The sequence below is a fragment of the Stenella coeruleoalba genome, assembly GCF_951394435.1.
Source record: "Stenella coeruleoalba genome assembly, chromosome: 13".
Lineage (NCBI taxonomy): Eukaryota > Metazoa > Chordata > Mammalia > Artiodactyla > Delphinidae > Stenella > Stenella coeruleoalba.
The window spans coordinates 59,527,668-59,542,447 of NC_137159.1; the positions used below are offsets into that span (position 1 = coordinate 59,527,668).

General features: G+C 41.4%; 2 protein-coding genes across 3 annotated transcripts in view; one reads left to right on the forward strand and one right to left on the reverse strand.

Moving 5' to 3' along the window:
• The window catches only part of GALM (galactose mutarotase), a 100,280-nt gene extending 97,495 nt beyond the window's left edge, over window positions 1–2,785 (reverse strand). Inside the window, exon 1 of the mRNA XM_079940453.1 lies at window positions 2,674–2,785. The gene's annotated coding sequence lies outside the window, so the exon portion shown is untranslated. The remainder of the gene's footprint in view (window positions 1–2,673) is intronic.
• A 3,683-nt stretch (window positions 2,786–6,468) lies between these two features.
• Window positions 6,469–14,780, forward strand: part of HNRNPLL (heterogeneous nuclear ribonucleoprotein L like) — a 37,754-nt gene continuing 29,442 nt past the window's right edge. For both annotated transcript variants that reach the window (XM_079941099.1, XM_079941098.1), the window contains exon 1: window positions 6,469–7,165. In XM_079941099.1, the coding sequence (XP_079797225.1) occupies window positions 6,971–7,165 (195 nt within the window). In that variant the 5' untranslated portion in view covers window positions 6,469–6,970. The remainder of the gene's footprint in view (window positions 7,166–14,780) is intronic.

A 14,780-nucleotide genomic window follows, 5' to 3' on the forward strand; every position in this document is an offset into this window, starting at 1 on the left:
AAGTCTCTTGCATTCCTATACATTAATGATGAATCATCTGAAAGAGAAATTAAGGAAACACTCCCATTTACCATTGCAACAAAAAGAATAAAATACCTAGGAATAAACCTACCTAAGGAGACAAAAGACCTGTATGCAAAAAACTGTAAGACACTGATGAAAGAAATTAAAGATGAAACAAACAGATGGAGAGATATACCATGTTCTTGGATTGGAAGAATCAATATTGTGAAAATGACTATACTACCCAAAGCAATCTACAGATTCCATGCAATCCCTATCAAACTACCAATGGCATTTTTCCTAGAACTAGAACAAAATATTTTGCAATGTGTATGGAAACAAAAAAGATCCCAAATAGCCAAAGCAATCTTGACAAAGAAAAACAGAGCTGGAGGAATCAAGCTCCTGGACTTCAGACTACACTACAAAGCTACAGTAATCAAGACAGTATGGTACTGGAACAAAAACAGAAATACAGATCAATGGAACAGGATAGAAAGCCCAGACATAAACCCATGCACATATGGTCACCTTATATTTGATAAAGGAAGCAAGAGTATACAATGGAGAAAAGACGACCTCTTCAATAAGTGGTGAACAGCTACATGTAAAAGAATGAAATTAGAACACTCCCTAACACCGTACACAAAAATAAACTCAAAATGGATTAAAGACCAAAATGTAAGGCCAGACACTATCAAATTCTTAGAGGAAAACATACGCAGAACACTCTATGACATAAATCACAGCAAGATCCTTTTTGACCCACCTCCTAGAGTAATGGAAATAAAAACAAAAATAAACAAATGGGACTTAATGAAACTTCAAAGCTTTTGCACAGCAAAGGAGACCATAAACAAGACAAAAAGACAACCTGCAGAATGGGAGAAAATATTCGCAAACGAAGCAACTGACAAAGGATTAATCTCCCAAATATACAAGCAGCTCATGCAGTTCAATATCAAAAAAACAAACAACCCAATCCAAAAACGGGCAGAAGACCTAAACAGACATTTCTCCAAAGAAGATATACAGATAGTCAACAAACACATGAAAGGATGCTCAACATCACTAATCATTAGAGAAATGCAAATCAAAACTACAATGAGGTATCATCTCACACCAGTCAGAATGGCCATCATCAAAAAATCTACAGACATTAAATGCTGGAGAGGGTGTGCAGAAAAGGGAACCCTCTTGCACTGTTGGTGGGAATGTGAATTGGTACAGCCACTATGGAGAACAGTATGGAGGTTCCTTAAAAAACCAAAAAGAGAACTACCATACGACCCAGTAATCCCACTACTGGGCATATCCCCTGACAAAACCATAATTCAAAAAGAGTCATGTACCACAGTGTTCACTGTAGCACTATTTACTGTAGCCAGGACATGGAAGCAACCTAAGTGTCCATCGACAGATGAATGGATAAAGAAGATGTGGTACATATATACAATGGGATATTACTCAGTCATAAAAAGAAATGAAATTGAGTTATTTGTAGTGAGGCGGATGGACCTAGAGTCTGACATACAGAGTGAAGTAAGTCAGAAAGAGGAAAACATATATCGTATGCTAACTAAAAAATAATCTAAAAAAAAAATAGTTCTGTAGAACCTAGGGGCAGGACAGGAATAAAGACACAAACATAGAGAATGGACCTGAGGACATGGGAAGGGGGCAGGGTAAGCTGGGAAGAAGTGAGAGAGTGGCATTGATATATATACACTACCAAATGTAAAATAGCTAGTGGGAAGCAGCCGCATGGCACAGGGAGATCAGCTTTGTACTTTGTGACCACTTTGTACTTTTAGAGGTGTGGAATAGGGAGGGTGGAAGGGAGACGCAAGAGGGAGGGGATATGGGGATATATGTATATGTACAGCTGATTCACTTCGTTATACAGCAGAAACTAATACAACAATGTAAAGCAATTATACTCCAATAAAGATGTTAAAAATAATAATAATAATTGTGGAAAAAAAAAAACAACTGAGGTCTAAACAACCTAGTTTAGGGAGTTCCCTGGCGGTCCAGTGGTTAAGACTCTGAGGTTCCACTGCAGGGGGCAAGGGTTTGATCCCTAGTCCAAGAAATAAGGTCCCACATGCCACATGGCATGGCCAAAAATATTTTTTTAATTTTAAAAATAAAAAATAAAACCCTAGTTTATGTGTTATCGTTAGCATTCCTTGTCATTTTTATACTGGTCTCAACATCGACAATCAGGCAAGGATGAGGTTATTAGTGACTTGCTTACCATGGAAACTTCCTTGATGGGGGGGGGTGGGCCATACCCAAGATATTTTTTTACTCAAATTTAAAAAGAAAAGGAGAACTGAGAGCTCATATAACAAAAAGTTATTACATGCTACTGATCACTTATAATTGGGAGTGGTCTGTAGCACTTAATACGTTTTTGTTAAACGTTTGAGCAGCTACCGGTTAATTTTACCTATATTTTCATATGCAAGATGAATTTACTTTGATAAATTCTATTTACTCTAAACAGTGGATGCTATGATTTGACTCTTTTTATTTATTACAATTATTTTTAAAGATGTCTAAACACTATCAATTTATATGAGTCAAAGAGAAAGGTGAAAATAAATATTATTTCTAAGACTAAAGGTAAGTGGTTATAACTGATAACAAGAATATGAATTTTACCTGTCATTGTCTGGTCATATACCAGATATCCTTCTAGGGTCAATATATTTATTTTTGCAGATCTGTCACAAATTATTATTTTTTTGAAGAGGCCAAACACAGTGGCAGCTCCAGACCCAAAGCAGATGTGCCTGATAACAGCATCTGAAAGAGAATACCATTGTGGTTACACTTGACTACACAGTGAGCTAATAGTGCTTGAGGCACTTCCTGCAGGGTGCATCCTCCTGGAACGCTGGTGTCTTATCACCATAACTAATCAAATGTGGACTGAATTAAAGGGGCTAGTTTGGGTAAAAGCACCATAGTGCTCGTTCTTGGTGATCTCTAACAAGGAAAGTGGTATCATCACAAATAGTATATTCTGGATTTGACAAACTTTCATAGGAACTAATTGATTTGTCTCTGAATGGACTTTGTTCTTTCATGTTAAACATGTCTTAATTAAAATACATCTCTAGGGTTCCAATCCTTTGGAAATATTGCTCACAAGTAAGCTGAAGGTTTTATTTGATTTTTGTAGAAGGTGAGGCAGGAAACAAAAGTTTTGTATATTAAGTGAAATAGCAATATTGGAAATTGAGTTTGGGTATGAATATCTTATAATTTGCATCTCTAGTTGTTCAAACGATGCATCCATCAGAAAATGGTGAGAATTTCCTTTTTATTTCTGCGCCTTGTCTATAGAAATTACATTTTAAAATGAACACTAAAACAGTGTATTATATTTAAAATTTCCTATGGAAGCTAATGGAATTTCATTATACCAACGAAAAAACTGATAATTATAACCTATTTATGCCTTCCCAGAGTTACAGCTGTATAAGCTCTAGTAGAAATTAATGAATGAATAAGTATCATGATAAATGATTCTAAATTTGATCTGTATGTCCGTGGCAGTAAACAATGCAATACTTAAATCATCATTCTTCTCTACGAAGAGTACTGGCTCTGGAATCGGATGCTTGGGTTCCAGTCCTGGCTCTCTAGTTTACTAACTGCGGCTCTAGGGCAGGTCTCTTAACTTCTCCTAGACTTTCTATAATTGTACAACGGCCATAGTAATAATAATGCCTCTGGCTTTTGTCAGAATTTATTGACATGACACTTGCAGTGGTTAGCACAGTGCCTGGCACATTGTAAGTGGCTGCTGTTATTACATGTATGTTAGATGTGCCTTGTAGCCTCTCTTGGGTATGTGCCCTGTTTCCTCAACCTGATGGCAAGCTTTGAGAAGACAGATACCAGGGACTTCCCTGGTGGTGCAGTGGTTAAGAATCCGCGTGTCAATGCAGGGGACACGGGTTCGAGCCGTGGTCGGGGAAGATCCCACATGCCGCGGAGCAACTAAGAAGTAGCCCCGCTTGCTGAAACTAGAGAAAGCCCGCGCGCAAGCCCGCGCGCAGCAACCAAGACCCAACGCAGCCAAGAATAAAAATAAATTAATTAATTTAAAAAAAGAAGACAGAAGCCAGCTCATATATTTTTCTAGTCTCTTCATCGCCCAGCACAATGTCTTATAAATTACTTTACATAGGTCAGCAATGAGGTTTAAAACTGAAGGGCAATTTGGGGCTAGATTATAAAGGACCTTGACTATCAGTTTCCCTAGACCTTCGCTGGAGCTCTCTGTCACTCTAGTATAACCCCTAAGTCCCCTTCGAGCTGCTGCGTCAATGGGAATTCATGGCTGATTGCCTACCCCAATCAACAGCAGCCAATCCAATCAAGCATTCAGACAATTTACCAAAGGCCTGAGGCTGTATGTACAGTAGTGCAAAAAAGAGATTCCAGGTTGAGCTAAGTAACTGATTATTTGCACGCATTTAGGAGCTGTTTCTGAGTTTTAAAGGCATTTCTGGCTAACTGGGAAGTGTGTAATTTCTTGATCTCATCTAAGTTAAATCGTGCAGAATATAATTTATGCCCTCCTTATTTAGCTCTTCTCATGTTTTAGTGATGAGCTAGTTAGCCTTTTCCATATCTAAGAAATTACTGTCACTGAACAATTCATCTGCAATAAGCTCAAAGGTCACTGTACTAACGGATGAGTTTTAAACAAGCTTCCTGAGTTTTACTTCTTAGTCTTTTAAATTAACAATTTGATTTGAGCTGTCCGAAAAAAGAATTAAGTTTAATACTAGTACGTATTGACTCTAACCTACTTTTAGTGAAGTAAACGCTGAGTGTAGTAGCAAGGTTCAGCAAGGCTGGGCTTCCTTACCAATTGATTGGTGTGAGAGCTGCATTTTAACCTGGTATAATCCATAGGTTGGATGCAGGCTTTGAGAATTTTAAATATTTTCACTATCACACAAAATATTTGGGAAGTTTGTACAAGGCCGTTCAGCTCTGCTCACTGCTCCCAGTGCTCTGGCAACATTTCCTCATCTGCACCCAGCTCTGCAGCTCCCTCTTTGATACTTCTACTTCCATTTTATCATAATTTAGAAAAATAAAATTCGAGTTGTTTTTTAGTTCTATTTTGTCAGTGTACACCTGCAGGCGCACACGAATTTGATTATAGCTGTACGGTGTTGTAAAGAAGCTTGCAAATAGATTCCGAAACGACAGGCAGTGTAAATTATAAAAGTAACAAAACAAACGTAGGTTAAAGCACTGTCAGCAATAAATACAAATGGCTTTTTGGCGGGGGAGGAAATAGCTTTGGAAAGAAGCGACAATAGGCTGGGGGAGGGAAAAATCCACCCCATTAGGAAAGGAAGAGCCACACTTAGGGACGCATCTGAGAGACAAGGACATTAGAAACACTTAAGTGACTCTTGATCCTCGGCAATCCTCCAAGGGTTAGAGTCACAGAGGGCAGCTAGGTTGCATGAGATCTGCCAGTTCCTCTTCTGACACTGGACCTTTATTTCCCAAGGCCCACTCGTTCAGCCTTGTTGAGCAGGGAACTTGCGCCCGGGACTGTACAGGAACTGTGTTTGCAAAGATGAAAAGAGCACACACAGTTCCTGTCTCCAAACGCTTCTAGTCTTGAAAAAAAGAACATCCTAGTAGGTGGGTATAAAGGGCCCTGTTGCAAAAAGAGAGGGCAGTAACTAGAAGCTCGCGGAGGCCTCAGGGCTCCACAGAGGAAATGAGCTGTGTGTGGTCCAAAGGACAAACACTTTTGATAGGCTTTCATATCTTTCAAAAATAAATGGTGTGAAATAAATCGCCTAGAAAGGAGGGGTTGGCATGCAGGAAGAAACTTTATGTGGAAGGTTTAAAACACATTTAATGGGAGCTGGGACTTGATACAAGTCTCCCGTAATTGTCAGGAAAGAAGGGTCCAGAAGACCCGAGTGCTAACCGATCAAACGAGCGGCTTTCTTCACACTTGCACCTCAGTAAATGTTGAGTGTTCTGTAATATCTACTTAGGGGCGGGGAGAGAGTCCATCCACTTGTATCAGATTTTTCACACAACATAGGGAGAAGGCTACTTTCACGATTCTAATCCCTTTTCTCCCCTCACAGCCTGTAGTTTCAGGGCTGCGAGATGTCTCTGCAGGGATTTTCTCTTTTGAAGAGAAGTAATAAAAGCATTTAAATTAACGGGAGGGCGGTTAACACCGCAGTCCTGGACCCACCGCACGCCTCCTAGTCCGCCGGGGTTCACTCCGCGCCTCACCTCCAGTTGGCCCAACAGTGGTAATGGCCGTCGGGTAGCCACGGCTCCAGATCCGGACGCTGCGGGCATTGAGCGGTCAGGACTAGCAAACCAGCTGAGAGTTCGGAAGGTGCAGGGAGAGGGGCGAGGCCGGGCCGTGGGCGGCTTTTGACGAACAGCCCTTGCAGCCAATTGGAAGCCTGGTCGACTTTTCTCTCTGCCAATAGGGAGCGAGGCCCGGGCTTGTGGGGGGGCGCTTCCCGCGGGCTGAGGCTGGATTCGATCCTGCAAGGCGGCCGCGAAGGTGGGGGTGGAGGCTCGGCCTGGGCGGCGAGGAGTGGATTAGGGGAGGAGGGAAGACCGGAAGCCACGGTCGCGTCCCCATCCTTAGATTTGCTCCCCGGGACTGGGAGCGGAGACGGAGGAGGAGGGAGAGGCTGAATGTTGGCTCCGTGATAAAGGGGAGCGGCCGCTCCGGAGCCTCCTCCCGGGGCGCCCTCCTCATCCCGCGCACTCTCCGCACCCACCCGGCTTCTGGGCGCGCGGCCCACGCGCACAGCCGGGCCGCGCAGACCTTCGCTGAAGAGGCGCTGCCCGCGACGGGGACTGGCCGGCGGCGTCCGAGGCCCGCGCCCCGCCGCCACCCCCACCCGTTAGCCGGCCGGTCCCTCCGGCCGCCGCCATGTCCTCTTCTTCATCCTCCCCCAGGGAGACGTACGAGGAGGATCGGGAGTACGAGAGCCAGGCCAAGCGCCTCAAGACTGAGGAGGGGGAGATCGACTACTCGGCCGAGGAAGGCGAGAACCGCCGGGAAGCGACGCCCCGGGGCGGGGGCGATAGCGGCGGCGGTGGCGGCGGCCGGAGCTTCTCACAGCCGGTAACAAAGCGCGGCGCCCCGACCGCCGTGCCTGGCGGCTCCCCGGGAAGCAGGGCCCAGCGGCAGGGACTCGGCCTCGGGGCCTCCCGCCCTCCTCGTTTTCCCTTTTCGCTGCGCTGATCGGGTCGGGAAGCGCTGGCTCTTCTCTTTGGGGCTTTTATTCTTCGCCCTACCTGTTTCCAGCAACCCGACCGCGGATCCGGTCCCGGCCTGGCCGCAGGCCCCGCAGCGAGTCCTCTGCCGGCCCGAACTTGGGGAGGGTCGCGGGGCGGGGGCGGCGGGGAGGCGTTGCTTCCGCTCCGGGGGGCTCTGGTGCGCGATTAGCCCTTTGTTAGTTTTCACTCCTCGGGCGGCTGGCCGGCGTCTGACGACCCGCTCCCTTCAGCCCCCTGCCCGCAGCATCCGCGCGCTGGTCACAATCACGGGATGGTGGCATTGGTTCCGCCCAGGGCTCTCTTCGCCTGGGTCCTGAGGAGAGCCGCCGCTAAGTGACAAATTAAGCTCTGGGACTCACCGCCCAGTTCCCCTGAAGGTTTAATTAAAAATTTTTTACTCTTGGCAGGCCTGGCGCGCACGCTTTGCTCCCCAGTTTCCTGATGATTGCTTAGTATAGTGTTTAGCTCTTCGGTTAAAAATAAAATGCGTTGGCAGGTGTTCGCACACGCCTACTTACAAGTAAAACGAAATCTTAAAATCACCTCAGTTCTTCATGGGCAGTGTGTTCCCAATTCGTTCCACAAAAAGAACTGAACTCAGGACTGCATCAAACACACGTTCCTAGATTCTTGTTTTTCTCATCAGAAAGCTTAGATGGAGGCAGAAGGAATGTGAAAATCGTTTTATCCACAGCAAGTGGCAACTCAGCTTCAGCTGGATGGAAACTAAGGAAACAAAGCAAAGGAAACGTTTTTGCCCTTTTTGGTGCGCTTAAGCTGTTTTAATGACTGGATGTTCTTTAAACATTTAACACATTCTAATTGTGATTTTTTTTAAAGCAGACTTAACCCGAAATTTACGAAATAGTGCACATATATTCTAATATTAGATTAAAATGTTTTTCACCTTTAATAAGAGGGAAATTAGAAGTCTTTTAGCTCTTGTTTGCATTTTATTGTAAAAAATTCTGGTCAGTAATCCCCGGTGTTAGAGTTTACGAATACGATAATGTTGCAACACATTTTAAAAAGGAGCTTCTTCTTCCTCTAAATAAAATAGTTTATTTTTTAAGTGAAATTTTATTTTTATTTATAATATTTATTTTTTTGGCTGCACTGCTCTGCATGTGGGATCTTAGTTCCCTGATGAGGGATCGAACCCGTGTCCCCCTGCAGTGGAAGCACAGAGTCCTAACCACTGGACCCAGGGAATTCCCAAAAATAGTTTTATTATGGCTAGATATTGCTTTCTACTTCTGTTCCTGAATATTTGGAGTATTCAAAATGCAACTTGAAAGTGTGAATAAAGAAAGTGCATTTTTTCTTAGGAAGTTTCAGTTCAAAGCTAACTCCATTGTGGAAATTGAAAACACAATTGGAATATTGGACTCTTATAACTGATATTTAGATGCATTGGATCAGTGTATTTCTTTTGCCAAAAATTTGCTCGAGTTTTTATGCAGTAGCATGAAATGTCTTACATTAAGTGTCTTGGAAAGATACTTTAACCAGTTTACAAAAGTTGTTTTTGAAAACATTAAATATTAAGCCAATAGTATTATTTTGGATGTTGGGAAGAAAATAATGTATAATTAATACATCCAAAGTGAATTGTATTTAGCAGTGGAAATAGCACTGGACAGGTCTTGGGGAGAGTCAGGAGTCTTAGCTAGCATACAGTCTGTGTGACCTTGGGAAAGTCAGTTAACTACTACTGTTCTGAGTTCTCTTACAATGTAAAATGTGAAAGTTGAACTTCACGTTTTCCATACCTGAAGTTGTAGTTCAGTGATTAATGTCATGCAGCTTTTAAATTACCCAGGCAGGAACTAATGTATGCAGATTGAGTTATAAATTCAAATTTTGTTTATCTTATTGCTGTTTTTTCTTAGGAGCGGGTGAATTGCTTTTATTTAACAGTAGAACCAGTATTGTACTGTGAAATCTAATGAAGGATTATTTTTCCTGTTTTTAAACATTTTTCTTCGTGTAATTTTGGGTACTTGTTTGAAATCATTGCAACTATGGAAACCTGTGCATAATAAATTTTACTAGGACAGGAATGCCCTGAATAGAAGTTTACTGTCTAGTGCGTCATCATCGAGAAATATGGTAATTCATCTAACGGAAAAGGATTTGACTCAACTTCAGCCCAGCCCCTTTGTACAAAGTGTTTAAGTAAATGCAGATCAAGTACAATGATAGGTAATTCTTTCAATGCTAGTTGGAAGTTTGTAAAAGTGTACAGTAAGACTTCAATGATTTACATTGTTTGGCTTTTCATTTTCCTTGAGTTATTTAATAATAACTAGATTTAAAGAGGAATGTGAGTATTTAAGAAAAACTGTTTCTACAAATGCTCCTGATTTAAGGATGAATTGTGAATGATGTTTTAAGGTGTAAAGAGAAATGAGTTTGTAGTTTGGATATGAGAAGTAAGACACTCTTCAAATTTGTGTCTTCTGGTATTAATTTGAAGAGCAAAAACTCACAGAGTGTTTCAAATTCTTTGGGCTGCATTTTGAACAAAGCTTAATTATGGAGGTTCATGCTATGTATTATACAATTACTTTATTCTTGTGGAGTAAATTGTGTTCTTAAATTTAACAGGCATGATCTTCAAGATCATAATAGTAAACTTCTGTATCTGCTAACTTTTATGAAAGCAGCTTGACTTCTGAATATTAGCACTTCACTTGGCAAAACCGATTGAGGAACTGAGTTGGGAGTTTACTTACAAAAAAAAGTCTGCTTTTATAGAGATTGGTATCAATAAAAATTTATGGAGTACTAATGCATTTTAGAGACTTAAGTTTTTCTTTTACTCTATTCTGCTAGTGACTAAACAGGCAAATCAAAGATTGTTAAAGTGATTGCTGATGAGGTGAAAATTTAAGTTTCTCAACTTTTAATAAATAGACTTGTAAGATGGCAAAATGCCAAGATAAAAAATATGGATCCTAGGATTTCCAAACAAAGGAATATGCATTATATAGAGAATCTAGTTTGAATTTAAGATATAGTTAAACTTTAATGATCTGAATTACAGAGATGATAAGACTATTATGATGGCTTATTGGGATGAATATAGAATGGGAGATGGGATGAAGGCACTTTGTTAGCTTAGCTCCCACAGGAAAAGTTTAGAGACTGTGACAGGGAGCATAGTAACTACACTGTGGTGTGTACCTCAGAGGTAAGTGCCAGAGCCTTGAGGCTTCTGTAACGGTAATGTCCTGTGTCTTATTTAGCTGAGCTGCTGCAGTAGAGTGAGAATTTTAGGCTTAGTTTTGGGAAGTAAATGAAAAGTAGTAGGTTTTACTATCTTTTGGTTTTAACAAGTGACAGTTTCTTCATGTTAGTACATATAGTGAAAAGTGCTGTTAATAGAGCCCTAAGCCCAACCAGAGCAGGTGTCTTGGCTCTGCTACCAACATGCTTTGTGACTTAACCTCTTTGGAACTCAACTTGCTACCTATCACATGAGATGGCTGGATTAGATGATCACTGTGATCTCTTAGCTCATTAAAAAAATAATACTTGAGCCCTGTCATGTGCTAGGTGCTGTTCTTGGTGATGGGATATAATTTACAAAAAAAATTCCATATCTAAAAATCTGTGATTCTACATCATTTAGTGCTTTATTTTATAAAGGAGTGAAAATATATATTTTCCCTCTATGAAATTGAATACAACTTTCAAAGCTTGCAGTTGCAGCCACAGCACCAACTCAAGATGAGCTTAAACAACAAAAAGGGGGCAGGGGTAGGGAATTTATTGGCCCGAATAACTATGAATGCCAAGTTGTAGCATTAGTTTTAGGCATGGCAGGATCGAAGGTTTTAGATGATGTCATAGGGACTAGATTCTGTCTCTTTCCATGTTTCAGCTCTATTTCCTCTATGTAGTGATAAAGCTAGGCTTACATTTTTATAGCTAGTAAATAAAGAAGAACAGTCTCTCCCTCAGAGTCCATAGCTATCCCCTCTGATCAGCCATTTTTTATATCTCCCTACCCCCAACTAGTCACTGGACTACCTCTGAAGTTGGGGAGTTACGACTGTGTGACTGAGAATACCAGTGGAATAATATGAGGTTGAGGAGTTTTTGTTTGTTCGTTTGCTTGTTTTTGTGTTCAGCCACAAGAAGGGGGAAGGAGTTTTAGGTAGGCAAAACCAAAGGATTTCTACCACATGAGCAAAAAAAATAAAGATTACTTTTTAAGAAGTTATTTGAATCAAAGTTATTTTTGTTATGTGATCAAATGTTCCTTAAAACATTTTAGGATAGGAAAATTAAAGGGTTTCCTGTGTTTTGGATCTGCTCTATTAAGAAAAAGATCAAGTAAAGAGATGTGATTGTTTAATTTTAAGAAAAACCGGGACTTCCCTGGTGGTCCAGTGGGTAAGACTCTGTGCTCCCAGTGCAGTGGGCCTGGGTTTGATCCCTGGTCCGGGAACTAGATCCCACATGCATGCTGCAACTCAGAGATCGCATGCTGCAACTAAGACCCGGTACAGCCTGAATAAATAAATAAATATTAAAACAAAAAAAAAGAAAAACCATGTACTAGTTAACTCTAAGTATAGTGTGAGTTAAAAGCTATTTGCAGCTGTCCCTTAAAACTAGTTTGTCCTTGATCTATGTGAAGTATCCAAAGTAAAAGGGGGGATAATCTTAAGTATCTGGAAATCTGTACTCATTTCTTGGTAGTACTTTGATAAATTCTAATGTATCCAGAAAATGATTACCAGAATAGAGAAGGCACTCAAGATCATATCATAAGAGGAATGACAGAAGACTCTGGGGGACATTTAGCCTGAAGGGTAAACTTAGGTGTGATTTAAGAAATCATTTCAAATTATAGGAAGGTTATGTAGCAGAGGGAAATGAAGATAAGGACAGGAGGTGGCAATTAATGTTTACCGAACCCTGTTAATAACAACATCTAGCACTGTGCTAGACATTTCATATTTGTCCTATTTGTTGTAATTTTAAGTGATGAAGATTTTGTTTTATTTTTTATTTATTTAAAATTTTTTTTTTTTTTATTTTTGGCTGCGTTGAGGCTTCATTGCTGTGTGTGGGCTTTCTCTGGTTGCAGCAAGCGGGGGCTCCTCTTCATTGCAGTGCGTGGGCGTCTCATTGCGGTGGCTTCTCTTATTGTGGAGCACGGGCTCTAGGCACGCGGGCTTCAGTAGTCGTAGCACGGGGGCTCAGTAGTTGTGGCTCGTGGGCTCTAGAGCGCAGGCTCAGTAGTTGTGGTGCGCGGGCTTAGTTGCTCCGCGGCATGTGGGATCTTCCCAGATCAGGGTTTGAACCCGTGTTCCCTGCATTGGCAGGCAATTCTTAACCACTGCGCCACCAGGGCAGCCCTGTTTTATTTTTTTTAAAGTGAAACTGAGGTTCAGAAAGGTTTAGTAAGTAGCGTAGCATAAGATCGCACAGCCAGTAAATGTCCAAATATTCAAACGCTTGTCTGACTTCAAAGGCCATTTTGTGTAGGAAGTTACAGGGAGACAGATTTGGATGCATATTATGAAGAACTTTCTAAAAATATAGTAGATTGTCTCACAAGGTAGTGTGTTTTCCTGTCATTGGAGGTGATTAAGGAGAGGCTGATAATCACTTGCAGTGGATCTGTGCACGTTTGGTTTTGGAGGATGAATTATTGAATTTGAGCTTGGTCTTTTTTATATATTATATTTATAGGAGGATAGAAAAGGCTGTTCAGTGGCTGTTGAGCACGTGTTATGCGTGGAGATGTTGGGAAAACAAAAAGCCTGAGGACATTATGCATTGCCTTTGTGAGTTTACAGTTTTACTATATCGAGAGCTTTAATGGGCCCTTCTCATTCCTCTCATATGGAAGCTTCATTTATATTCTATTCTATTCTGAGCTTCCCTTCTCTTTAGTTAAGCCTGGTTTTCAGTCTGCAGTCGTCAAAATTGGCATTCAAGATGGATGTTATTGGAGTTTGTCTTTGAGGTAGCCTTTGAAGAGGGGCTGGGGGTTTGTAACTGGTCTGTAGCTTGCAGTGAGGACCAAATAATGTCTTCATTATAGTTGACCCAGTTTACTTAAAGAAGGGATTGAGTAATTAAAAAAGAAAAAAGTATACGGAAATTGCAGGTATGCCTCCATTTGCTGGGTACTTATTTGGAATATTGTTTCTAGTCTGATAAATAATAGATATAAATAGACCAGGAGAGAGCCTAGATAACTAAACATTTGAAATGGAAAGAATTTGAGCTTCTGTATGAGAAAGGATTAAAAAATACTCCTTAAGCTTTAGAAGACGTGGTCAAAGTATTAATATATGGATGGAGTAAACAATACTGACTATTCACCAATTTAAGATTCAGATGCATAGTATGATGCTTACAGGAGGTAATTTTAGGGTAGTAAAAGAAGCTCTGAAGATGATTTCAGATTTCTTATCACCACCATATAGTATAGGTAGAGATAAAATGTTGATTTAAGAAACATGTTAGGGGCTTCCCTGGTGGCGCAGTGGTTAAGTATCCGCCTGCCAATGCAGGGGACACGGGTTTGAGCCCTGGTCGGGAAAGATCCCACATGCCATGGAGCAACTAAGCCCATGCGTCACGACTACGGAGCCTGTGCTCCAGAGCCTGCGAGCCACACCTACTGAAGTCCGTGCGCCTAGAGCCCATGCTCGGCAACAAGAGAAGCCACCGCAATGAGAAGTCTGCACACCCCAGTGAAGAGTGGCCCCTGCTCGCCCGCAGGCAGCAACGAAGACCCCAACACAGCCAAAAATAAATGTAAATAAAATAAATTTATTGTTGTGATGAATTGGGAGATTGGGATTGACATATATACAGTAATATGTATAAAATGGGTAACTAATAAGACCCTGCTGTGTAAAAAAATAAATAAAATTCAAAATAAATAAATTTATAAAAAAGAAACATGTTAGTATTTGTGGGGAAAAAGAGGGGTGGTGAAAATATAGTTTGAATAGATAACTTTAATATATCAGTTTTATATTTGGAAACAACACTAGGGTTTTTTAATTTTTTAAATAAACTACAGAAAGGATGAGAAAATTTTAAGTTCAAGAAAAGGGGACAGGGCTTCCCTGGTGGCGCAGTGGTTGAGAGTCCGCCTGCTGATGCAGGTGACACGGGTTCGTGCCCCGGTCCGGGAAGATCCCACATGCCGCGGAGCAGCTGGGCCTGTGAGCCATGGCCGCTGGGCCTGCGCGTCTGGAGCCTGTTGCTCCGCAACGGGAGAGGTCACAACAGTGAGAGGTCCGCGTACCGCAAAAAAAAAAGAAAAGAAAAAAGAAAAGGGGACATAATTTAAAAATAGAGAAATATCAAGGTAGATAAACTCACGAAAGGCAGAGTCATTGAGTGGGAATAAGGGAAATACAGAGGGTATGGGATATATTCTCATCCTTGAGGTTGAGATAATCATATCTCCCCCTGAG